At 54.3% G+C, this 24,771-nt stretch overlaps 1 protein-coding gene across 1 annotated transcript in view; it reads left to right on the plus strand.

The window, feature by feature from the left end:
- Nucleotides 1–2,366: 2,366 nt before the first annotated feature.
- The window catches only part of TOP3B (DNA topoisomerase III beta), a 31,310-nt gene continuing 8,905 nt past the window's right edge, over nt 2,367–24,771 (plus strand). Inside the window, exons 1-13 of the mRNA XM_044674707.1 lie at nt 2,367–2,436; nt 3,662–3,793; nt 5,612–5,718; nt 6,254–6,328; nt 10,514–10,710; nt 12,006–12,162; nt 16,093–16,206; nt 16,421–16,511; nt 17,803–17,957; nt 19,365–19,470; nt 20,113–20,259; nt 21,378–21,551; nt 22,546–22,674. Coding sequence (XP_044530642.1) covers nt 2,367–2,436; nt 3,662–3,793; nt 5,612–5,718; nt 6,254–6,328; nt 10,514–10,710; nt 12,006–12,162; nt 16,093–16,206; nt 16,421–16,511; nt 17,803–17,957; nt 19,365–19,470; nt 20,113–20,259; nt 21,378–21,551; nt 22,546–22,674 — 1,654 coding nt within the window. The remainder of the gene's footprint in view (nt 2,437–3,661; nt 3,794–5,611; nt 5,719–6,253; nt 6,329–10,513; nt 10,711–12,005; nt 12,163–16,092; nt 16,207–16,420; nt 16,512–17,802; nt 17,958–19,364; nt 19,471–20,112; nt 20,260–21,377; nt 21,552–22,545; nt 22,675–24,771) is intronic.

Consider the following 24,771-nt stretch of genomic DNA (forward strand, 5'->3'; position numbering starts at 1 on the left):
CTTCTTCGTGGGGCCATGGGCACTTAATTGCATTGGGCCACAGTTTCCTCATCTGTCAAGTATATGTGTGGGTGATTGGGAGGGGTGTGAGACAGGGGAGGGCCAGCTAGATGGTGAAGTAGTAGAGTGGATAGAGTCCTGGAATCAGGAGGGTCTGAGTTCAAATCCAGCCTCAGATAATTATTAGCTGGGTGACTCTGGGCAAGTCACTTCACCCTGGTTGCTTCAGTTTCCTCATCTGTCAAATGAGCTGGAGAAGGAAATGGCAAACCAGCCTCTCTGCCAAGGCAAGTCCCAATGGGGTCACAGAGTCAGAGGTGGCTAATCAACAACAAAAAGTCTGAATGGGAGATCAGAGCGTGCTATTTTTCACTATTTTCTTTGTTGTTGTTGCTGTTGCTATTGTTATTTCTTCTTCTTCATCATGACCTTTATAGGAATGTTTTGCACTGCACCTGTGTAACCTATAGCAGACTGCTTGCCCCTCAGGGAAAAGGGAAGGGAGGGAGGGGGAGCGAGGGAGAAAATTTGGAATTCAAAAATTTAAAAAATAAATGCTAAAATTTTACATATAATTAGGAAAAATAAAATATTTTAAACATGTAAACCAAGCAATACGAAGAAGGAAGGAATCAGCATTCAAGGGGACGGGTAAAGGCTTCTTGCAGAAGGTGGGATTTTAGCTGAGACTTGTGGGAGATCAGGAAAGCTGGAAGGCAGAGGTGAGGAGGGAGAGAATTCCTGGCAAGCCGAGATAAAGGTATGGAGTCTGGAGATGGAGTGCCTTGTTCAAGGGCGGCAATGCCACTGGATTGCAGACTATAGAGAGGCACGGAACAAGTAAGCTAGAGCAAGGGAGAAGGGGGCTGGATTCTCAAGGGCTTTGAATGCCAGACGCCACTTAGAGGCACCGGGAGCCCCAGGTGAGTACTGAGTAGGGGGTGACATGGCCAGACCTGTTGTTCAGGACAATCACTTAGACGGCCCCAATGGTCTGGTGTGGGGAGAGACTGGAAGCCGGCAGACAGCCCGGCTCGCAGGCAATTGTCCAGGCGTGAAGCGCCGAGGACCTACGGCAGGATGGGGGAAATACGAAGAGCTCGTGGGTGCCAAGAGGGAGCCCTCGTTCCTGGGGAGGCGCAGCCGCTGGATCGCCCTCACTTGGGAGATCGGGAGCTTCAGTGGGTCTAAAGCGATGCAGTGTACGCGCTACGTCCAACACAGATGGGCCGGGCCGGGACGAGACGAGCCCCCAGGAGCCCAGCACCGCCGGGCTACCTCGGGGCAGATGAAAGCGTTCATGCCATCGCTGGGAGCCCACAGAGAGAGACGGACATACAGACACGAGACTGACATACACAGAGACAGAGAGAGACTGAAACAGAAACAGCGCCCTGGGCAGGGAGTCTTAGAGCACCAGAAATAGGGCCCTGGTGGGGGGGGGGGGGCGCTGCTTTCTTGATCTGCGTGTGGTACTTGGTACACAGCCGGCGCTTAATAAAGCTTCATCCATAAAACGGGACAATAACCGGCTTTCTCCCAAACTCTCGGCGCCGTCTTCTCGTCCCTTCTCCCGGGGACCTGCTGCGGATCCTCCTATCTCGGATTAGGAGTGTGGCCGGCCCCAGGGAGCATGCGCAAAGCTGGGGACGCCGGACCACCTTAGCTGGGACACCGGGCGGCCGCACCGGAAGTGCTCTTGGGGAGCCGGAAGTTCCCATTTGAGGCGATGGCGGCCCCCTGAGCCGCATCTGGAGCCGGAGCCCGAGTCCTAGCCATAGCGGTGAGGCCGGGGGCGGGGCACCAGTGAGGAGCGGGCTGGGGGGGAGGTGGGCCGCGCTCCCCACCCCACCCCCACCCGCAGCCTCCAGAGCTGGAAGGATGGAGCTGTTCTGGGAGTGGCGGCTCCGCCCTCTGCTTAGGCTGCTCTGGTCACATTCGCACCCAGGCCCTGCGCGCGCACGGCCGGGCCCTTTCCGCCCGGAGCCCCTCGGGGGCTTCTCTCGGCCCTGCGAGGAGCTTTTGTGGCCGGCCGTGGGTTCTAATGCGGCTCTGCCGCTTGGACGGCTTGCCCTCTCCAGGCCTTAGTTTCCTCGTCTGTTCAGGACAGGGTTTGGACTCCCGGGTCCCCCTTCCAACCTCCAGCACTGAGTATGTGCCGCGGGTTGGGGGTGGGGGGCTGAGGTCATGGGGTGGGAAGAGTCCCGGGGAAGGCGGGGTGCTGGGATCACGGGGGCGGGTCACAGGGAGGGTAGGGGTGCCCCTCCCCGCAGCTGGCTCTCTACAGAGGGGGAGACTGAGGCACAGACTGGCGGCCCAGAGCTGACTCCCCTCCTTTCCCGCAGAAGTCAGGCAGCATCGTGAAGATGAAGACGGTGCTAATGGTGGCTGAGAAGCCCTCCTTGGCGCAGTCCATCGCCAAGATCTTGTCCCGAGGTGAGGCAGCGAGGCAAGGGGCCTGCGGAGCTCCTGCTGCCCTCTCCTTGTTCCCCAGCTCCCTTCTCCCTTCCGCCCTCCTCCCCTCGCTTTCTCTTGGGGAGCCGGCTGTGCCCAGTGTGTGTGAGGGGGCCTCTCCCCCCTTTCCTTCTGCAGTTCCCCAATGCTTCTCTGGGCTTTCTCTTATTTGCCTGTTCTAGCCTCAGCCTCCTGGGTGCTGACACACAGAGAGCCCACTTCGGAGGCCCAGGACCTGGGGGAGGGGTTTGGGGCAGCTTTTGTTCTTTCTTCTCTAGCTTCCAACCCCAGCACTGCTGGAGTTGGGTGGGCTCCCGGGCCAGGCCCTTTCATCCCAGGCATCTCAGAGGTAGTAGGGCAGAGGGGACAAAGGATGCCAGCCTTCCCTGCCCTTAGCCAGGCGCCTCGTCCCTGAGGGTTGCTGGGTGTGTGGTCAGGTGGCTGCAGCCTGGCAGACACTGCCTGGAGAGGAGGGAGGTGCTGCCACTTGGGCTCCACTTTGCCTCCAACTCTTTCTCCAGACACTGAGCTGCCTGGCCTCAGAGGATACCGCTCTCCTCTTGCTCTGCCTGGCGGCTGCCCACCTTCTGGCCGTTCCTCTTCTGGAGCTTGAAAGAGCAGGGAATGGCTCTGCCCACAAGCAATGAAACAGGCCTAAACCCAGAGATCACAGCTGGAAGAAGGGGCATATCTAGGTTCTCCTCTCAGCTCTACCTTCAGCTTGCTCTGATATTTGGCCTCAGTTTCCCGATCCGTCAAGGACAGGGGTTTGGACAAGTGTTCCTCACCTTGTTTTTTCATTTTTTAAACCCTTTTCTTCTGTCTTAGAATCAGTCATGCCTTCTAGAGCAGTAAAGGCCCTGAAATGGGAGTTAAGTGACTGGCCCCAGGTCATACAGCTAGGAAGTATTGGAGGCTAGATTCGTACTCAGGATCTCTACCTGGCTGCCCCGTGAGATTGTTTTTAGAAATCTCAGTAGAATTGGTTTCCTATATAAACCCGTTATCCTGAGAAGGGGTCCTGGGCCTCTCTAGATGGACAGTCCAGGGTCCCTGCCAGCCCTGACACTTGAGGCTTCTAAGACTCTCGGGCTTTTGGCGTCTCATACCCTGTTCCTGTAAGGTGGGGTTCTGGATGGTGAGCAGCACAGGAGGCCCTTAGCAGCAGCCGGTGCCCTCCCTCTTGGTAACTGTTTTGTCCTCCCAGGGAACATGTCTTCACACAAGGGGCTGAATGGAGCCTGCTCAGTCCACGAGTACACCGGCTCCTTCAGTGGGCAGACTGTCCGCTTCAAGATGACATCTGTCTGCGGTCACGTCATGACCCTGGATTTCACTGGTGAGGCCCCTTCAAAGCATCTGACCTGTGCTTGGTGCGCTCAAGAAATTCAGAGTTGGGTGAGAGGAGCTCCCAGGGCAGCAAAAGAAACACCAGGGAGGCGCCCTGTGATTTGAGAGGCAGGATAAACAAAAGTTCCCCCCAAGGCTTCCTGGAAGAAGCTTCTTCAGAGCTTTGCCAGTGGGTGGCATAAGCAAAGGGGCAAAGAGGGAAGCCTGGGGGGAGGAACTAAGAATCCTCGAAGGGAGCTGTGGTCAGAGAGGGCTGGGGGCTGAGCAGGCCAGTCCTCCTCTGCCAGTGCCTCTGAGCAAAGGAGTGATCCCTCAGGGCATTGTGGGGCCCTTTTTAAGCACCAGCTGAGTCTTGTGGTGCCAAGATGGGCCCTGCCCACCTGGGCTTAGTTTGATGGCCCTGGTGAGAGAGCAGCCTGTTTAAGACCCTGAATGACCTCCCAAAAACCCTCTTACGTAACTTCCTTGGGAAGCCTGTCTGTTTGCCTTGGGGGGGTTTCTGCCCTTTGAGACTTTGTGCTTGTGTGACCACCACGGTGGGGAAGGGGGGAAGCTGCGATCTCATGAGTGGTGGACTCTCTGCTGGGAACTACCTCAGAGAGCCGGGGAACCAGAGCTCTGGGCATGAGGCTCTATGAGGCTCTGCATTTGGCCAAGCCAGGCCCCCAGGATGGCACAGACAGTGCGGGGGTAACCCTGAGAACAATGTAGCCCTTCAAGAAGAGGAAGCGCTCTTGTCCCTGGTCTGTCATGCGAATGACTTTGCTGAAGTTCCACCGCTCTGGAGCGCCAGCTGGGACTCTCCCTTCAGGTGCAGGGCTCTTTCGTGTCCCCAGAGTCATGGGTTCCCAAAGATCCACCTCCCCTTGGAGACCAGCTTTGGTTAGCTTTTCTGTCCGTGAGCTTTGGACTGAATGATTTTATTTTAACCCTTACCTTCGTCTTAGAATCAGTAGTGAGTATTGGTGCCAAGGCAGAAGAGCAGTAAGGGCTGGGCAGTAGGAGTAAATGACTTGCCCAGGGTCTCACACCAGATTTCAACCTAGGACCTCCCATTTCCAGGCCGACTATCCACCAAGCCATCTAGCTGCCCCCATTGTTGTTATTAGCTACCATTTATGTAGCACTTTAACCTTTGCAAAGAGCCTTAAGAATATCTCATTTAATCCTCACAACAACCCTGGGAGGCTATTTTTATTCCCACTTTAGGAGGAAACTGAGACAGAAAGAGGTGAAATGATTTGCTCAGGGCCACATAGCTAGGAAGTGTCTGAGGCTGGATTTGAACTCAGGGCTTTTAGTTCCAACATTCTGTGATCATTCTAAATTGTTGCATGACCTTAGACAAATTCCTTCCCCTCTCTGGGCCTCAGGTTTTAACCCTCTACCATTGTGGGGTCCAACTAAATGATAATAATGATAGCTTACCTTTAAGGGGTGCCTTCCCATTTATAGAGGACTCTTTTCCAAGTGCCAGGATTATTATTATTACATAGCTCAAAGAGACGAAGCGAGTTGCCCAAGGTCACCCAGTTAGTAGGTGATGGAGCCAAGGTCTCTCTTTTCCTCTCTTCTACTTCCCTCTGATTGGTGAGCACTATTGGGGACCTGTTGGGAACACTATTGGGGAGACAGAGATGTTTAGAGCCAGCCTCTTGGTCTTTGTCTTTCTCAAGTGGCCTGGCACAAGCGATTGTTTTCTCCAAGGGCTGATGCTCATCCGTAGGAGGACCTGGGCAGGTGGGCTCACGGGTCTCACCAAACCCCAAGCCGGGTGTGTCTCATTTGACAGCATTTTGGATTTCAGGGAAGTATAACCATTGGGACAGAGTGGACCCGGCAGAGCTCTTTAGCAAAGCTCCCACCGAGAAGAAGGAGGCCAACCCGAAGTTGAGCATGGTGAAGTTCCTGCAGGTATGGCGTGGCAGAGCGCCCATTATCGTTGTGGGGGATGACCCCAACAGCTGCTATGTCTGTGCTGATTTTGTCGTGGAGGCTGTTTTATAAACAGCACAGGCTCTTCGAGGGCTGGCTCATAGTCACAGGAGTCCTGTTTTTCCACTGAGGTAGCGGGCGCTGCTCTTCTCTTATGAGGAAGCTGAGGCTCTGGGTGAAGGCAGCTTCCTGGGGCTCCTGGCTACTTAGTGGCAGCTGAGCTGGCTTGGATCCCAGGTGACACATTGACAGAGGGAGTGGGGTCGAGCTCCTGGGCCAGGGCATTCCAGGGGAGGTGGAAGGCCTTGGCAGGACCCCACAAGTCAAGCTGGCATGTAGCCTGCCTCTCAGAGCACCCTTCTTGTCAGCCATAAGCTTGCCAGCCCCGACCCATCCATGTGAGCGGTGTGCCCGCCCCTTTGTCTAGGTCTAGAGCCAAAGCCAGCCCAGGTGGAAGGAGATGATGTTTCTTTGGTTTCAGAGAAATCTCAGAGATGTCTGGTTTTCCCGGTAGGTGGAGGGAAGAGGCTGCGACTACATAGTGCTCTGGCTGGACTGCGACAAAGAGGGGGAGAACATCTGCTTTGAGGTGAGTGTCCCTGGGCTAATCCCAGCAGCCCTTGGCAGTAGGGGTTGCAGCTGGCGGGACTGGATGGGACAGGCTTCCCTGCGAGTTAAAGCTGCTTCAAGGGTGTTCAAAACACAAGTGTTCTACAAGGCTGGGACAGCCATGGTTCTTATTTGTTGACCAACCACCTATAAAACCGGCCCCCAGAAAGGAGGAAGGAGAGGGGCTCCGGCCCCCAGACCGAGCTTATTTGTCTTCAATAAGGAAAGCTAGCAGCAAAGACAGAGCTTAGAGGAAGGCGGGTTTCCATTGCTAGGAAACATTTCTTAGTGCCTGCGAGGTGCCAGAAATACAAAGAAAGGCAAAAGGCAGTCCCTGCCCTCAAGGAACCCCCAGTCTAATGGTAATAGCATGCCAAAAGCCATGTGCACTTGAACTACTGGCAAGAGAAATTGGAGATAAAGCTTCCAGATACCTTAGAGCTATTCTAGAATGGAAGGGGCTGCTCCGAAGTTAGTGAGTTCTCCATCAGCACTGGGAGTGTTCAGCCAAGGCCTTGCTGGGGATGCCATAGGAGAAAGAACCTAGCAGGGGCTTGATAAGTGTCTGCCTGTTTGGTCTTGGGTCCTTGGGTCCGATGATGGGGAAGAGGCCCCCAATCCTCAGGGCCTCCCTTCACTTCATCCCTTCTCTCCTAACCCCCATCATTAAGCCCAAACTGACCCCTTTCCAAAGTGACCAGCGGTCTCTCTTTTTAGAAAACTGAGTTTTTATTGATTTTTTTTAACACCAGGATTTTCCCCAAAATCCATCTTCCTCCCCCTTCAGAGAACCCTCCAATATAACAAGCAGAATTTTTTGAAGACAAAAAAAAAATAAGAAAGAAAAGAAAAGAAAAAAATCAGCATAACTGACCAATACATCAAAAATGTCTGAAAATCAGTACAGTGCCCAACACTTGTGGCCCTCCTGCTCTGCCAGGGTCTGGGCTCAGAGTATCTGCTCCTCTGGAAGCAGGCCTGCTCTTTATAATTTGTGAGCAATCACTGTTGCTTTTTTTTTGTGGTGGTTTTTTCGATTATATCGTTAAAAATCAGTGACGTTGTGACTTCCGCCATCCTGGTTTTGATATATCGCTGGTTGGCATAAGAAATTCAGTGGGAATTTTGGGAGGGATTTTGCAGAGGCCACAGACAACGGGCGAAGGCCAGTGGACAGTACAGAGTAGGTTTAGAAACATTCAAATGCATAAAATAGGTGAAGAGTATTGTATAATATCACCATGTTTTATCTTTTAATACTGTCAGTATATGTAGCTTCTTTTTTTTTTTTTTTTTTTTACTTAATTAAAATAAACACAAAGTTAAAGTTTGCAAAGAACACAAAATCCAGCAGATGGCATACAGAGGCTGGAAATGTCACGACAGCTTAACAAGTTTAATAACTCACAAATGCACATACGGGACCGTAAACACCCCGTAAAAGAGAAAGGAAAGATTGAGGCCTCTTCTCTGGTACAAAGGGAAGGCCAAAAAGTTTGGTGTGGATTTTCCAGCTCGTGGGGATGCCATGCCCCTACCCCTGCCATGTGGAAGGGACACCTATGGATCATTTTCTGGGCTCGACTGACCTCACTCTGCATTGATTTGCAGAGATCTTTCTCTTCTCTGTGTTCATTCTTTCTGATGGTGCAGGAACATTCCATTACCTTCATGTACCACAATTTCTTTACCCATTCCCTAGTCTGTGGGCGTCGATGACAAAAAAGCTCTGCCTTAGGTATTTCGGGGTATGTGGGGCCTTTCATCTTATCGGTGGGCTCTCTGGGTCAAAGGATGGGGACCCTTCAGTCACTTTATTAGCAGGAATCCAGATTGCTTTCCAGAATGGTTGTACCATTGCACAGCTGCACCAACAATGCACTGGTGTCCCTCTCAGTCCCTCCAACATTACCTATTCCCATTCTTTGTCATCTTGGGTTATTTTTGAGTCATTCTCTCTTACTCTTAGATTTGGAGTAGCTTTTTGTGTGGGAAGTCCAATGATCTTGCTTTTTTTTTTTTTTTTCCTTAACCCTCACCTTCTATCTTAGACTCAATAGTAAGTATGAATTCCAAGGTAGAAGAGCGGTATAGACTAGGCAATGGGGGTTAAGTGACTTGCCCAGGGTCACCCAGCTAGGAAGTGTCTGAGCTCAGATTTGAACCCAGGACCTCTTGTCTCCATACCTGATTCTAACCACTGAGCCACCAATTTCTTAATCACCAAATCTAAAGTCTTCTTCTCAGTCCTCCTTTTTTGAGCTCAGTAGCATCTGAGTTTGTTGAGCGCCCTGAATGCTTTCTCCTCTCTGGGTTTCCATGACCTTTCTCTTTCTTGCCCCTAGATGGACTCTTCACTTGATATTCTCATTAGCTCCTTTGGGTTCAGTGTTCATCTCTTTGCAGAGGCTTCTCAGATCGAAGTCTTTAGCCTCGGTCTCTTGAGCTCCCATTCTCAACTTCCTTTAAGGCATTTTGAACTAGATGCCCCTAAGAGGTGCCAAACTCACCATGTCCAAGACTGAATTCTTTATTTTCTCCTCCTGTCTTCTGAGTTTCTCTTTTAAAATCAGAGCATACCATCCTTCCAGTGGCCCGGGTTTGTAACCTCAGCGCCATTCTCAGGTGCCTCAGCACTCTCACCCCTTTATGGCCAGTCACTTATGTTCTGGGCCCATAGTGAGTGCTTACCAAATGTGTGTTCACTTGACTTGACATTCCCAATGCGTCCCCTTCTCTCACTTCCACGTGGCTCCCATCACCTCTCCCCTTCTTGGTCATGTTGCCCGTGTTCCCCTTGCCCCAGTCCAGCCTCCATGAGGTGATTCTCCTCAAGGGCAGGTTTGACCATGAGATCCTCTTCCTCAGTAGACCCTGGCGTCTCCCCATCTTCTCCAGGATTGCATCTGAAGTCCTTGGTTTGGCATTTCAAGCTTTTCACGCCTAACCCTGTCTGTCTCCCCTTGGTCTGGCTATTGGGGTCTACTTGCTGGAGATGCAGAGTGTTCCTTTGCTCCCCAAATACCTGTAGCGTGCTCTCCTTCCTCCCCTTTTTACTTCCTTGGCTTCCTCGACAACTCGGCTCAAAGCCCACCTTCTCCACCATTAGCGCATCCTCTTCTTCAGGTTCTTTGGCCTCTACTTCATACTCCGTCGTCCTCGGGTCTCCCATTCGAATGCCATGTCCTTGAAGCCTGAGATGAGGTTGGGTTTGTCCTTGTCTCCTTGGTGCTTGGCATCATGTCCAGGACAGAGCAGGATGAGGACCACTAACAGAGGCTGTTCCCTTGGCGGTCTTACAGCCTAGGGGGAGATGGAACAAGTGTGAGGATCAGGGGCCCTGGGGAGGCTCAGGAAAAGTCCCAGGAAAAACTGGAAGGAATCACTTCAAGCTCTGGGGGTGGAGCGGGCTTCCCGATGGAGATGGCTCCTGGCTTGGTTACAGGAGGGGAGTGTTTCGTCAGGTACAGATGAAACGGGAATGGGATCACAGGTTCCAGGCCTGGGATACAGCCCATGTGAGTGCACCGAGTCAGGTCTCTTGGAGTGGTAGAGCCCCTGGAGGCTGGACTAGATGAAGGGAGCAATGGCCAGTGTCACTAGGCCTTCAGTGATGAGAAGCTGAGGTGTTAACCTGGAAACAGTAGGGAGCTTTTGAAGGTTCTGTGCATGGGTCAGACCTGCACATTTGGATGATGGCTTACTGGTCGGCTGAGAAGAGTGGTTTTCCTGGGGGGTGATAAGTGTTTCTCTTCTTGTTGGAGCCCAGGGAGATTGCTCTGAGAAAAATAGAAACTTCTCAGCTTTTCTATGGACCATGAAGTAAGCAGCTCAGTGGATAGAGAGCTGGGCCCGGAGTTCAAATCCAACCTTAGATACTTCCAAGCTGTGTGATCTTGGGCAAGTCATTTCACATCTGCCTTGTTCTCTCTACTGTAGGCTACAATGAGATCATATTTAAACAAAAGCACTTAGCACGGTGCCTGGCACATAGTGGGCACCAGATAAACGCTTGTTCCCTTACTGCACAGAGCTGTCCAGATCACTGTTCTCATTCCTAGCTCTTGGCAGAAGTTTCATTAGCCAGCCTGAGGCCTGAGCTGCCCCCTCCCCCATTTTGATGACCCGGGATGCCCAGCTGTGCCGCTCTCTCCCCATCACTTAGGTCCTGGACGCTGTTCTGCCTGTCATGAACAAGCCTCGGGGCACTGAGAAGACAGTGTTCAGAGCACGCTTCAGCTCCATCACAGACACAGACATCTGTAACGCCATGAGCCGCCTGGGCGAGCCTGACCACAACGAGGCCCTCTCTGTGGATGCCCGGCAAGAGCTGGATCTTCGTATTGGCTGCGCTTTTACCAGGTGTCTGACCGAGAGCTGGTGGGCTGTCAGGGGGATGATGAGCTTGACCTGTTCCAGCCAGGCAGTCCCTTCTGGCACACTCTGGCTTTCTCAGCTGGGCTGGGCTGGGCTGCGCTGTGCTGACCCATGGTGGGAAGGGCCTGGGCAGATGCGATCCTCCCGTTTTTCCCTGGCTCTGCAGCCAGCCCGTTCCATGCCTGAACAGCAGCTCCTTTCTCACACAGAAGTCAGTTTTCAGATAAGGCTAAATGACATTAAAGGGCCAGCAAGAGTCCTGGGACAGTCCCTGCTTAGACACTTCTCCTTAGGAAGGAAAAAATCCCTTCTTCTCAGTACTGGCTGCCAAATGTCCCTTTTGTTCTTGTATCCGATGTGGAGGCTGGGCTTGGCTCATGCATTTCGAATTCTTTTTCTTTTGCTGGTATTTTTCACCACTCGCGGTGTTGCCCTAAATGTGCCTGGAAGACCTCCCCAGGCCAGGGTCCTCATTTCCTGCCAGGAGGTTTCCCCTGGTCTTCCCATACCCCCAGATCCATCCTTTAGTACTTAGAGGGGCCCCCTTTGTGGTGATGAGAGGGGCCTGGGATCCTGGGCGTGGGTTCTGGCAGCCTCTTTCACTACTTAGCTTCTCTGGCCGTGGTTCCCGGCTCTTTGAAGCAGGAGTAAGAATAAGCTTTCTTTAACTCTCCCACGGCAGTGTTGAGAGGAGCGTGCTCAGGAAGCTGGCAGGCATGGTAGCAATGGGGACTGCCATTGTCATTATCACGATTACTGCTACTTAATGTAGCGCCTGTCATTCTCCTTGTCACCCCTAGTATATCGCCTGGTGCTGAGAATTTGGCATGAATTTAGTAAACAAACCAGGAGCCCCACAGACCACTGGCGTCCTCTTGCTTCTGTGTCTCACTGTCCTGTCATCATGACCTCGGCTCCTCAGAGTTGCCAAGAGCTGGCTCCAAGTGTGGGGATGTTTTGTCTGCTAGTGAGAGAAACGGCTGGCCCAGTTAAGCTGGGGGAGGCTCACTCCTGAGGGCTAGGCCTTAGCAGCCACAGAGGGCACCCAATTAAAGCTTGGAGGCCATGGGCTGCTCTGTTGGCACGAGCACCTACCCTGACCAGTGATGGCTTTTTTGAAGACTAGGGACCATTATTTTTAGAGGTGGAAATACAGGCTTCCCTTGGATCCCAGCCTTGGAGTGGCCTTGGTGTACCTTCCCCTGCACCCTATGGCCTTGGCTTCAGGAGTGAATGAGGAGATGAATGAATGAATACAGCATTTTTCTTTCTCTCCTTAGGTTTCAGACCAAGTATTTCCAGGGGAAATATGGCAATTTAGACAGCTCGCTCATCTCCTTTGGGCCATGTCAAACACCCACCCTGGGCTTCTGTGTGGAAAGACATGACAAGATCCAATCCTTCAAACCTGAGCTGTACTGGGTGCTCCAGGCCAAGGTTTGTCCTTTCTACTATGCCCACTTTTCTGGATAGTCTCTTGAGTGAGGGCCCTGGGCTTGTTCTTCTTCTCAGTTTTCAGTTCATTTGGGGGTTTGGAACTTCTGATCCCCCAATAACAGCATTTTTACTGCGTGCTGCCAAAATACCAGCCAGGTGCTCTTCTGGGTCACCTTCCCTTCTGTCTATATCCTTGGAATGGGCCCCATCTATTTATTTGTTTGTTTGTTTATTTATTTATATATATATATTCATTTTTTAATTTTTTTAGAAAATTTTCCATGGTTACATGATTCATTTTCTTTCTCTCCCCCCCTAAACTCTCCACCCCCCAATAGCCAGCATGCATTTCCACTGGGTTTTACATGTGTCATTGATCAAGACCTATTTCCATATTATTGATAGTTGCACTGGGGTGGTCGTTTCGAGTCTACCTCCCCTATCATATCCTCATCAACCCATGTGTTCAAGCAGTTGTGTTTTTCTTCTGTGTTTCTGCTCCCACAGTTCTTCCTCTGTGTGGCTAGTTTTCTTTATCATGAATTGACTTGGGTCATTGCATTGCTGCCAGTACAGAAGTCCATTACATTTGATTGTGCCACAGTGTATCCGTCTCTGTGTATAAGGTTCTCCTGGTTCTGCTCCTTTCGCTCTGTATCAGTTCCTGGAGGTCGTTCCAGTTCACATGGAATTCCTCCAGTTCATTGGAATGGGTCCCAGTTAGCCTCAGAGGCTTGGCGTCTTAGCCATGGCTTCCAAAATTAGCTGCCTGAGTTCATAAGGGAGCTGGGACTGCCAGCCTTAGGCCAGATGAACCTGTCTGGGGGTTTATTGAGCTTTCATTCTAGCAGTCAGCAGTGTGGCGAGGCAGCTGAAGATCCTAATGCCTTTTGAGATGGTCTGAGTGAAAGCCTGGCAGCCAGAGCAAGGCAGAGGATGTCTCATTGTCCTCTGCCCAAGGCAGGCCTCACGTGGGAGAGGATGCTCATGCCCAGGCCCTTGTTGTAGGAGAAACATTGTTCCAAGGAGAGCAGTGGGCACGAAGGGCTCTGAACCATTCCGTATAAGAATTAGTTCTAAAAGAACATGACGTTTTTGGTCTGGAAGAGAAAAGTAAATGTTTGTCATCTTCAAATAGTGGAATTGTTACAAAGAAGACGAATCGCCACTAATCTGAGTTGGGCTGGATGGGGAAGAGTTGGCAGAAGTTATTGAGTGACATTTCAGTTTGATGGAAGAAAACTTCCTCATACTGCAGGCCGTTTAACGATAGAATAGCCTGAACCTGGAGATAGTGAGGTCCCCATCAGTATGATGTTTACTCCAAGCTTGGGTGGCCTTTTGTTGGGGATATTGGATAGGGGAGTTACACAGTAGGTTGGGGAGGGGACTGTGCTCAAGGCTAGTTTTCCAGATGAGAAAACAGGCTTCAGGAGGTTGGCTGACTTGGCCAGGACTTGCACCTAGGTCTCCAGACTCAAGGACAGTGAGTTTGATCTTCCATTTTGCTTCATACAAGATTCCCTATTGGGGAAGGAGTGCAGGAGGCTAGAGCAGGCAGGACATTTGCTTGACCTTGTAGGGAAAGGGGATGTGGGTAATTGTGTGATCTCAGGGGAAGGAGAGAGCCAAGCAAAGGAACTTCAGAAACCTAGTATAAGGAGGTGGTCATCCTGCTGGGGGAATTAAAGTAAGAAGTGGACACCAGGAGAGAAACTACCAGGGGAAATGAGGAAGGACAAAAGAGGGTGAAGCTCCCTTGTTTACAGACCTACATTGAAAATAGGAATCAGCCAGATGACAAGGATGAGGATTGTGGTTTGCAGAGTGACTGCAGCCTGAGCAGAAGCTGAGAACCAAACCCCCAGACTCCCCTGGAATGAGATTGGAAGTCATTGTAGTCGGGATGCAGGGGACAGACCTGGCGTCCAGATCATGCAGGGCTCCTCAGGATGGCCAGGGCTTTGGCTCCCTTCACATGTCTCCAGAATCCTGTAGTTGAGCTCCTTTTCCTGGCCTGAGGGACTCTGTCAGAGGACCCTGGGTGAGAGCTTGGGCTTTAGGGCAACTGGTCCAGCCTGCCAGCAAGGCTGGAGACATTGCCCACCAGCAACACTCGGGCATCGGATGGCAGGTCTTGGGACCGCCAGTAGGGCACTCATCCTCCAGCTCCCCTCTGCCTTCAGAGACATCTTCATGAGCTGTGGTGACCCCCACAGCTGCTTGTCTTCGATGAGCTGGAGGACAGACTCAGGACACCAAGTGCTGCCTGTGACTGGGCTTTCTCAAGGGTGTGGTGAAGGCAGGCTAGCCCCTCAGCCGTGTCCGGCTTAGAACGACTCCTCTGGGAGGCCGGCTGAAACCATTTGAGGACGGTCAGTGGGAGAGCTCAACCAACAAGCCCCCCAGGGCTCAGGGAGTTATTTGGTGGCCAGACAAATGCCCAGAGGCAGACTGGCATCCCAGAGTTGTACATCATGTAGTCAGACGGAGAGGCTTGAGCCCAGGACTTCTGACTCCCAAGTCCAGGCCAGGCCTTTCCCTTCCCTGGACTTTGTTTCTAATCAGTTAGCGCTTACCCTGTGCCAACTACTGGGAATCCAAAGCTGTCCTGCCATCAAGTCTTTGTCCTTTAATGGAGACGAGCATGTACAGAGAGATAATTTCCTTCTCTGGAAAGTGGGCTTTGTTGCATCACAGAACTTATGACTGGCAGTGACCGTAGAGGTTAGTTAGTCCAACTCCCTCATTTTTTGTAGTTTTGAGATGCCACAGTGGAGACGGCTTTGGGCTTGGAGTCAGGAAGACCCCATTTCAAATCTAGCCTCAGACCTATGTGACCCTGGACAAATCACTTAAATGTCTCTACCTCAGTTTCCTCATCTGTAAAATAGGGATTATAATAAACACCTACCTCCCAGGGGTGTCGTGAGGATCAAGTGAGATAATCACTGTAGAGCCCTTGGCCCAGTGCCTGACACGTAGTGGGTGCTCTCTAAATGTTAGCTATCATCATCATCATCATCATCATCCAGCTTGAGCATGCCGTGAGGCCACGTCAGCAAGCTCCAGAGTCACCCAGAGAAATCGAGCCTAGCAATCAGTTCATAGGACAAAGTGACCTCCGAGTGGCCCCTCCTGTCCTGGCCGGGACCTGCAGTTGAATGGGCAGCCTGTACAGTTAGTCCATCAGCATGACTTTCTTGGGCAGGCAGGCACAGCACATGGACATTGTGGCCCAGGAGGAATGGGAGCCAGTGAGCAGGCCAGTGGATTCTGTTTGGGAAATTGTGCCTGGGGTTCCCCAGCCCTCAGGTGCTCCCAGACACCAGCAGGCTTCCATACTGTAAGGCTGAGATCTCAGGAGAGTTAAAATGGGACCGCAGAAAGGCAGCACCCCCAAAAGGGCTAAGAGATGGTGCCTGGGCACAATAGCCAACATGGCACAGTTCCACCGAGACAGTGACCTGTGTAGCCCTGTGGGGAGACCCGGACAGGACATGGAAAAGAACCCCAGAAAGCCTGGTGTAGATGGAGAAGTGGCGAAGACCCAGAAAGGCCGGGCACCGGTCCATCACTGGGAGGGAAGGTGGCTTGTAGACCTCTGAGCGCACTGAGCCAGGCCTGTGCAGATGAACACAAGCTCTGGCCACATGGTGTGAGGCTGCCTGTGTAGGCTCTGGAAGCTGGTGCTTTTCCCTGTTACCTTTTGGATTGAATTTTCAGCTCTCCCTTTCCCTCCTCCATTCCTCCTCTCCCTGGTGAGCTGCCCCTTAGACCAAAGAACATCGGCCAGCCTCTCCCTCTTCCCCCACCATCCCCACCCCTCTGGACAGCAAGTATCCTGCACCCCTGGGCCCCGTCTCTGCCGAGAGGGAGAGGATGGGGAAGTGGTTCCCTTGAGCTCTGAGTGTCACTCCTTTGATGCAGATTAACCCCGACAAGGACAGCTCGGTCCTTTTGGACTGGGACCGAGTAAGAGTGTTTGACCGGGAGATTGCGCACATGTTCCTGAACATTACCAGGATGGAGAAGGAAGCCAAGGTGGGAACGACGTGCTTGTCCTTGGGTATTGGGAGGAGCGGGGTCTTCAGGGCATGCTGCCAGCCGAGCTGCCCAGGGGCAGTGTCTCAGCTCACACCGGCAGGCCCTGGCAGGTGGGCAGTGGGCAGTGGGCACTGCTGAGTGCCGGAGATACACAGAGCTCTCAAGGAGCTCCGAGCCTCCCTGATGGACGCGGCTTTGTCCTCTCTTCCAGGTGGAAGGGACCAGCCGAAAGGAGAAAGCCAAGCAGAGACCTCTGGCCCTGAACACTGTGGAGATGCTCCGGGTGGCCAGCTCCTCTCTGGGTAGGTGGGGAGGTCGGGAGATCTCTCGCCATCTCAGCCACTTTACTGGGTCCAGGAAGCTTGGGAAAGGGTGTGTGGTCATTTGGAGAGCTTCGGACTCTGGTGTGGGCTCTCCTGCTCCTGCTAGGATGCCTCCTTATTTAAGGAAGGAGGCCTCTGGGGAGTGTCCTGAAGAGTGTGTGGCCTGGTCCAAATCCAGCCTCAGGCCCTTTGCCAGTTGGAGGCAACTCACCCCCCTCCTCTCAGCCTCTGTAAAAGGCGCATAATAAGCAGCCTCTCCCTTCCCTGGTGGTTGTGAGGAGGAGAGCACTTTGCACGCCCCTAGGTGCTCCCTCCCTAATGCCAGCCGCCATCATTGTGATGGATGAGTATCATCTTTTTTTAAAACCCTGACCTTCTGTCTAGGTAACAGCTCTATGACAGAAGAGCAGGAAGGGCTAGGCAATCAGGATCAAATGGCTTGCCCAGGGTCACACAGCTAGGAAGTGTCTGAGGCCAGATTTGAACCCAGGGCCTCTCAACTCCAGGCCTGATATTTGATCCACTGAGCCACCCAGCTGCCCCTAATAATAATAACCCAAGGAGGCCTGTGGTGTCTCACAAGCTTGGACTTGAGACTGGCCCTGGCACTGGCCTATGGGCCGGACCTCAGAGGCCCAGTTCAGGGATGAGCGGCTCATTCATGGGAGGGAGGATGTTACTTTGGCTCACTCAAAAGCTCCTGCAGGAGCTGCCCAGATGGATTTCAGAACCCTTGTTGATCCGCTCCTCTTGGGGTTCCTTTAGTCAACTGAGAAGCAGTGGGATAGACTCATCACGTGTTGGGGAGAAGTCTGCTCGTGGTCTTTGGCTACCCAGGCTTAGAACCATGAGAGCTGGGTGCGAGTCCTCCGTCCACTTGTCATTAGGCACAGCACTGCAGGTGGTCTGTGGGTTCACTGGGGTTCAAAGTGGTCACCTCTGAGATGCCTTTGTGGGAGGGTAACCCAGACAGGCCAGCCTTTCAGGGAGAAATCCTGGCCTGTCACTTTTTGTCTTGGGGTATTGGGCCCCTGGCTGTGTGGTGGCTTCCACTGGGCAGTGTGGTGGGTGACTGAGGTATTGGATTTGGCTTCAGGGACACCCGGATTCAGATCCTTTCTCATGTGAGTACCAGCCAGGTGCGACCCTGGACAAGGCCCTTCCCCGCTCCAGACCTCAGTTTCCTCCTCTGTCAGATGAGAGGGCTGGAATCGATGGCCCCGAGGGCCCTCCCAGCTCTCAGTTGGTGACCCTGGGATCTTTGTTGTAGGAATGGGGCCCCAGCACGCCATGCAGATAGCAGAGAGACTTTATACTCAGGGCTACATCAGTTACCCTCGGACGGAGACCACCCATTACCCAGAGAACTTTGATCTGAAGGGGTCTCTGAGGCAACAAGCCAACCACCCTTACTGGGCCCAGACGGTGAGTGAGAGCTGCACCCAGGCACTTCTGGGGTCTGGAACCGCCACGTGCCCCAATGGGGCCGGAAGGGTGTCGCTCTGTGGAGTGTGCTGTGAAGCCTGGAGGAGCCTCTCTGAGGGTGCTGTGAGCGGATCTCTCGGTGCCGTGGCTGGCCAGAAAGTGGGCGCTCACTAGCAGGGCGGGGATGCGATGTGGTCGTGGATGCCTGGGCCCATCCAGCCGGGGAGGAAGCCTCCTCCTCTTGTGCATCCCCATCCTGGGAGCTGGGATGTCGGCCGCGTTGGGGGTGGGCACGAGGAACATTCTTCTTGGGACGGGATCCCTGACAGGCTCTCGACTGAGGAAGCACTAGAGCGGGCCACAGATGAAGCTGGCGTGCCTGGCTGCAGTCATTGGCCTGCCACACACCCTGGGCTTGTTGGGCATGTCAGGGTCAAGGGAGCCAGGCCCAGAAGGAAGCAGGCCAGTCAGAGCAGAACAGGCTGCTTAGAGGCAAGCAAGATTTATGGGATTTTAAAGAGAGTCAAGTCAATGCAACAAAAATGGACCTAATGCAAGTAGCCCTGTGTCCTGGGTAAGCTTTGGGCCTACAGAGGCAGGACCAGAACCAGCCCTGCCCTCCGGAGCATTTGTGCCATGTTATACCAAAGGAGTCACTCCAGGATAGGAGGAGGAGGAGGGAGAGAGCTCTGGCCCCTGGACACTGGAGAAAAGATTCTTAAGGAGGGCCCCCTCCCTCCCTCCCTCTCTCCCTACCCGCAGCCAAGCCTTCATGGAGGCAGTGGGCATTCTGAGGTTGGGAAGTGGAAAGGCCAGCGGTCTGGTGGCTGGAGCAGCAGACATATGCATACAGATGAGGGATGCTGAGCCACAAAAGCAGCCCAGGGCCTCATCCCCTCTAGCCTGGACTGATGTGGCCGTCTAAGAGGTCTCTGCCACCCCTACCCCAAATCCATCCTGAGTCAGCTGCTCGAGGACCTTCCTGTTTGCTCCTCTGTAGCGTCCCAACTCCCCAGCCCAGGATTTGAGGCCTTGCAGCGTGGCACCAGCCTGCTTTTCAAGCCCCCTTATGCTGTGGCCCCTCAGCCCCATCCTTCCAGGCCCAGCACAAAGGCCGTCCCCTCAGGAAGCCTTCTGGGCTCCTCCTGTCTTTCCTGCAGGCTGCAGCGACCTCCCCTTGAGGCTCTTTTGGTGCTGCCCCCACAGGCCAAGCTTAACACGTTCTGCCTCGGTGACATTTGCTGCCAACTCCTTGAGGTCGGGGCCACGTGTCTCTCATGCCAAGGATGAGGTCTGCGCCAAGGAGGGCCTTGATAAGCATCTGTGGGCACCTTCCTTGACTCCCTTTGCCTCCTAGGACCTCCCTGCCTCCCTCCCAACCCTGTGGCTGTGTCTCGTCTCCCTCAGGTGAAGCAGCTATTGGCAGATGGCATCAACCGGCCCCGCAAGGGCCATGATGCAGGGGACCACCCCCCCATCACGCCCATGAAGTCTGCCACCGAGGCAGAGCTAGGTAGGTGGGGCTGAGGGATGTGCTCTTTGGGGGGCTCCTGGAGAAGCTTGGGCTCAGACCCCTCGCCTGGCCCAGGTTCTCTACAGAGGAGCCTCAGAGAGAGGGAGTGGCACGAGCAGGGCTGATCTGGAGTAACAGGGATGGTGGGCAGGGTTGGGGGGCTGGAGCCTCCTCTCAGGGACATGGATGGGAGGGGATGGTGGAATAATGAGGGGTTACTGGTCTACGGTATTTGATTGGGTTTCTGGGAGGACTCCAAGAGAGGAGGAAGCGTTGGGTATTGAGTCAAGAGCACAGGTTCAAATCCTGACTCTTACTAACTTGGTAGTTTGGGGAAATCCCTGCCTGTCTGAGCCTCAGTTTCCCCCATGTAAAGCGGGGAGGAGAGTCTTAGAAGGACCCACAGCTGTGGCCAGGAGCGCGCTGCCTGGCTCCACTAAGAGGCCCCTTCTCCAATGGAGTCAAGAGCCCGGACAGGCTCCCAGGCCAAGGGGACGGAGCAGCAGGCGGAGGGCTTGGTTGGATGGGGGGTGCGGGCCTGAGGACTGAGGTGGCAGAGCAGGCTTTGGTGGCAGGCAGGGGCCGTGGGGCTGCCCTGCGCAGTAAACCAGGGCCTGAGAGCTGGCCCGCGGCTCGTTTCAGGGGGCGACGCCTGGAGACTCTATGAGTACATCACCAGACACTTCATTGCCACCGTCAGCTATGACTGCAAATACCTGCAGAACACCATCTCCTTCCAGATCGGGCCGGAGCGTTTCACCTGCTCGGGGAAGACACTCATCTCCCCAGGTGAGAAGACGGGCCCCCTGCCCAGCCCTGCACAGAACCAAGCACTCGGGCCCCTCGGCCCTGCTGGGGGAGCACCTCACTTCCCCTTCTCCACCGACCATCCCTCTGATGCTGCCTGCTAGAGCTTTGTGCAAGAGCCTTTGAGAGCCCGGCAGCCCCTCCATTGCCTGGGAGGCTTCAGGAGAGCTTTCAGTGTGCACATCAGACGGTAGGCTGGTCAAGAAGAAGCTCTCTTGGAGCCCCACTTCTGTCCCAGGGGCCCCTTTGTTCCGCCTTTCATACCTCAGCCCTATATTCTGGGCCTGCTTTGTACCAGGTGCTGTCCGGGACCCACGAATACAAAGGTGGCTCCACCCCAGGGAATGGGATCCAGGTCAGAGAGAAGCAGGGATGGGGGTTCACCCTTTTAGCTGAGCCAGGAGGCCCCTTGGAGCGCCCCCACAAGGACCCCTCGGCCTCTGCCTGCAGCTCTACAGTGGGGAAAGACAAACCTGGGCTTTAAGGTGTGAAAGGACTGCTTTCATCTGACAGTTAATAAACAACTATTAAACACCTCCTCTGAGTGGTCAGGTGGCGCAGTGGATAGAGGGCCTGGCCTGGAGCCAGGAAGACCTGAGTTCAAATGTGGCCTCAGGTCCATCCTAGCTGTGTGAGCCTGGGCAAGCCATGTCACTCTGTTGGCCTCACTTTCTTCATCCATAAAATGAGCTAGACAAGGAAATGGCAAACCACCCAGGACCTCTGCCAAGAAAAGCCCAAATGGAGTCACAGACAGTCAGAGCCAGCAGACACGACCAAATGGCAGCATGTGCCAGGCTTTCTCCTAAGCCCTGGGGTTCAGAACCCCCAGGAGCTCCCGGTCATAGACAGATAGCGCCTGGCCAGGTATCAGATGGCCCCTCCTCTGGCGCCTGCTTCCTCTCCTCCATGTCAGGCCAATCTAAGGTCATCAGGGCTGGGCCTTCCCGAATCCCTGGGGTCGTCTCCCTCTGCATCCTAAGACAGGGTGCTCTCTGCCCTTCTGGAACCCTCCAGGGACGGGGAGCTCCTCCCTCCCTTCCCGAGGCCGTGCTAAGCCGGGGTACCTGCTGAGCACTCTGACCCTCTTCCTCCTCCAGGCTTCACTGAGATCATGCCCTGGCAGAGCATCCCCCCTGAGGAGAGCCTCCCCACCTGCCAGAAGGGGGACACCTTCCCCCTCAGCGAAGTGAAGATGCTGGAGAAGCAGACAAGCCCTCCCGACTACCTGACCGAGGCGGAGCTCATCACACTGATGGAGAAGCACGGGATCGGTAGGTGCCCGCTCAGGGCTGCGCAGGGGCCACCTATCTTCCCACTTGCCAAGATCCCCGCTCTCCCACCTCGGCTAGGCTCTGCTCTTCCAGGGAAGAGAGGGATGAAGATGAATAGGGAGAGTTTTGGGGTGCACAGAGTGCCCCCTCCTAGCCTTCTGTCTGACACGATTAAGCACCTACTATGTGCTGGCAGGGAGAGGGAGTAGGTCTGTCCCCAAATGACAGATGTCAAACCTGAGGCTTAGAAAAGGGAATTGAGAGGCAGGCAGGCGGGCCTGGACACAGGAGGTACTGGGTTCTGATCTGGCTTCAGACCCTTCCTAGCTGGATGACCCTGGACAAGTCACTTAGCCCCATTTCCTAGCTGTGACCATTCTTCTGCCTTGGAGCCAATACACATGATTGATGCTAAGAGGGAAGCTAAGAGGAAGGAAGGGAGAGAAGGGAACTGACTCGCCTCGCCCCCACACCCACTCCCTCACTTTGGGGTTCTCCTGCACCCCCCCTCCCATTCTTCCCTTCCATGTTTGTCAGCCTGAGCTATTCGTTCCCTCCTCGGCTGCTCGCTCTGTCCCCCAGAGCCTCCCCTCGTGCTCCTTTGCAGCACCTCCTTACACACACCCTGCCCGCCACCAAACTGCTCAGGAGCCTCATTGTCTCCCCACCTCACGACTGACCAAGCAGGGAGTGAGAGTGCTTCAGGAGCCGCCGGCCCCTAGACACAGACTCCAGTGCTCTGTGCGAAGGCAGCTCTGGACACGGCTCGGGTCCGAGCAGGCGGCGGCCCCAGAATCGAGCCCATTGATGGTGTGGAAGCCGCCTCAGGCCTGCAGGCAGGGGGTACAACCCGGGGAGGGGCGCAGCAGGGCCAGGGAGAAGAGGGCACGGCCCCAGCCAGCTCCCGGACCCAGGAGGAAAGCCAGAGGGGAGCGGGGGGCTGCCCAGGGGAGAAGCTGTGCCTCACCCCCCCACTGTGTCCTGCGGCTCCTAGGCACCGACGCCAGCATCCCCGTGCACATCAACAACATCTGCCAGCGGAACTATGTCACTGTGGAGAGCGGCCGCAGGCTGAGACCCACCAACCTGGGCATCGTCCTGGTCCACGGCTACTACAAGATAGGTGGGAGCTCAGGGAGGGCGGGGCGGGCCGGGGCGTCAGGGCAGGGGAGGCTAGAGGGCAGGGGCCCGAGGACAAAGCACGTTTTAAGCATTTTAATAAATACCAAACATACAATTTTAGCTGGATTGGACTTTAGAGTACGACCTGCCAGAGCTAACAGGGACCTTGGACCGTAGCAATCAGAGCGTAGACCCGGAGAAGTCTTAGAACCTAGAACCCACACTTTCAGAGCCGGGGAGCCTAGAGCTTTGAGTTGAGACTTTTGGAGCCTTGGAATGTGGAAGGCCTTTCTCATCGCCCAGATGGTCCAGGCCGGGAGGGGCCTTAGATGGAACAAACGCACTCTTCTGAGCATTTCTCCTGTGCCTGCTGTCACTGTGCTATGGGCTGGGGACTCAGAGACAAAGGGGAAACCCCTGCCCTCAGGAAGGTCTGTTCTGTGGGAGGGGGCAACTCGTACCAATAGAAATACCCCCCCACTCCCTCCCTCCCTCCCTCCCTCCCTCAACCCTAGCTCCCTCTCTCCTCCGGCTTTCAGAGACCTCCTTCACCTGCCCCCTCCTGCCTTCCTGGTCTCCTCACACCTCCTCCTTCCACACACTTCCCAATTCAAGGAGCGCCCAGGCCTCCTGGCTCCTTTCTCACCCAAGAGTCTCCAGGCACTTTTGCTGCCCTTTCCCCTGTGCCTGGAATGTCTGGCCCCCCTTCCTCACTGCTGGGCTTCCCTGGTTTTCTGCCCAAATCCCACCTTGCCCAGGAAGCCCTCCCTGTGCCCCTTCTCCCCAAGGTCTTCTCTGTGCCCCTTTTTGCTGCCATCTCCCCTCTAGTCTGTCCTGTTTGCCGCTTGTTTGTCCCTATTCACCTGCACGCATTCTCTCCCCATAGGCAGGGGCTCTGCCCCGTGTCCTCTGCCTCAGCCTCAGCATGATGCCTGGCATATAGTGGGTGCGAAAGCAATGTTTGCTGAGGATGGACCCACGGCGGGGAAGCAGGGAACAAATAGGGGCAGTTGGCAAATACGCAGACTTGGTGGCCTGGGTTTCTCCTTTCAAGGGGCTTCCATTCTAATGGGGGAGATGAGGGCATCCATACTCAATGCCACCTAATCAGAGGGAGGGCGAGTGCAGATCCCCACAGCCACAAAATTCACGGGTGTTGGGGACTGTGCAGCCACTGGTGGTGGATCAGGAGAGGCGCCCTGCAGCAGGCAGGCTCTGAACCACAGCTCTCCAAAGGGAGCAGCGGTGAGGTGGAGACCCAGAGGGCTGCATCTCAGGCAGACAGACATGGCAGGTGGAGGATCCAGTGAGAGATGCATCAAGTTGGCTGGTTTGGTGGGATCACAGAATGCAGGGAGGAGGAGGAGCAATGTCTTCTTGGGATGAAGAGCTGGGTGCAGGGATAGGTCCTAGAGGGCTTTAAAAGCTCAGCAGAAGTGCCCATATTTGATCTGAGAGGCAATGGGGAGCCATGGGAGGTGATTGAGCAGGGAATCCATCTAGACGGATCTTCACTTAAGGAAGATTATTTTGGCAGCGGTAGCTGTGGTATGTGAGATGGACTGCAGTGAGGAGAACGTGGAGGAAGGGAGAATAATCCAGAGATTATTAACGCAGGCTGTAATGCAGGCAGAAGGGAGTAGACAGGAGGAGTGAGAGATTAGTGAAGGTAGAATGAGAAGATTTGGCCACAAATGGGCTGTGTGGGGTGAGGGAAGGGAGAGGCAGGCGCCCAGCCTAATACCAAGATTAGAGAACCAGAGAGCCTGGGAGGGGAGGGCAGAGCCTCAGACAGATCGGGAAGTTTAGAAGAAGGGAAAGTTTGGGGGACAGAAGGAGTGGGCTGAGATGAAGATGTCTCCGGGGTGTCCAGTTAAAAAAGGCAGATGGAAACGCAGGGGAGCTTTGGGTGCAGCAATGGGTTTGCAAGGAATCTCCCTGCCTGAGGATGGCAGTCAAACCCAGGGGCACCGACAAGGTTACCAGGGGGCTGAGGAGAGAGAGAGAAGGAAAGAGGGCTTAGGCTTGGAGTGGGAGGGGCAGGAGGGGAAGCAGGAGGGAGGCGATCCCTCAGCCAGGAGGAGAGGGCAGTTCCTGT

This window comes from Gracilinanus agilis, chromosome 1 (assembly GCF_016433145.1).
Source record: "Gracilinanus agilis isolate LMUSP501 chromosome 1, AgileGrace, whole genome shotgun sequence".
Classification (NCBI taxonomy): domain Eukaryota; kingdom Metazoa; phylum Chordata; class Mammalia; order Didelphimorphia; family Didelphidae; genus Gracilinanus; species Gracilinanus agilis.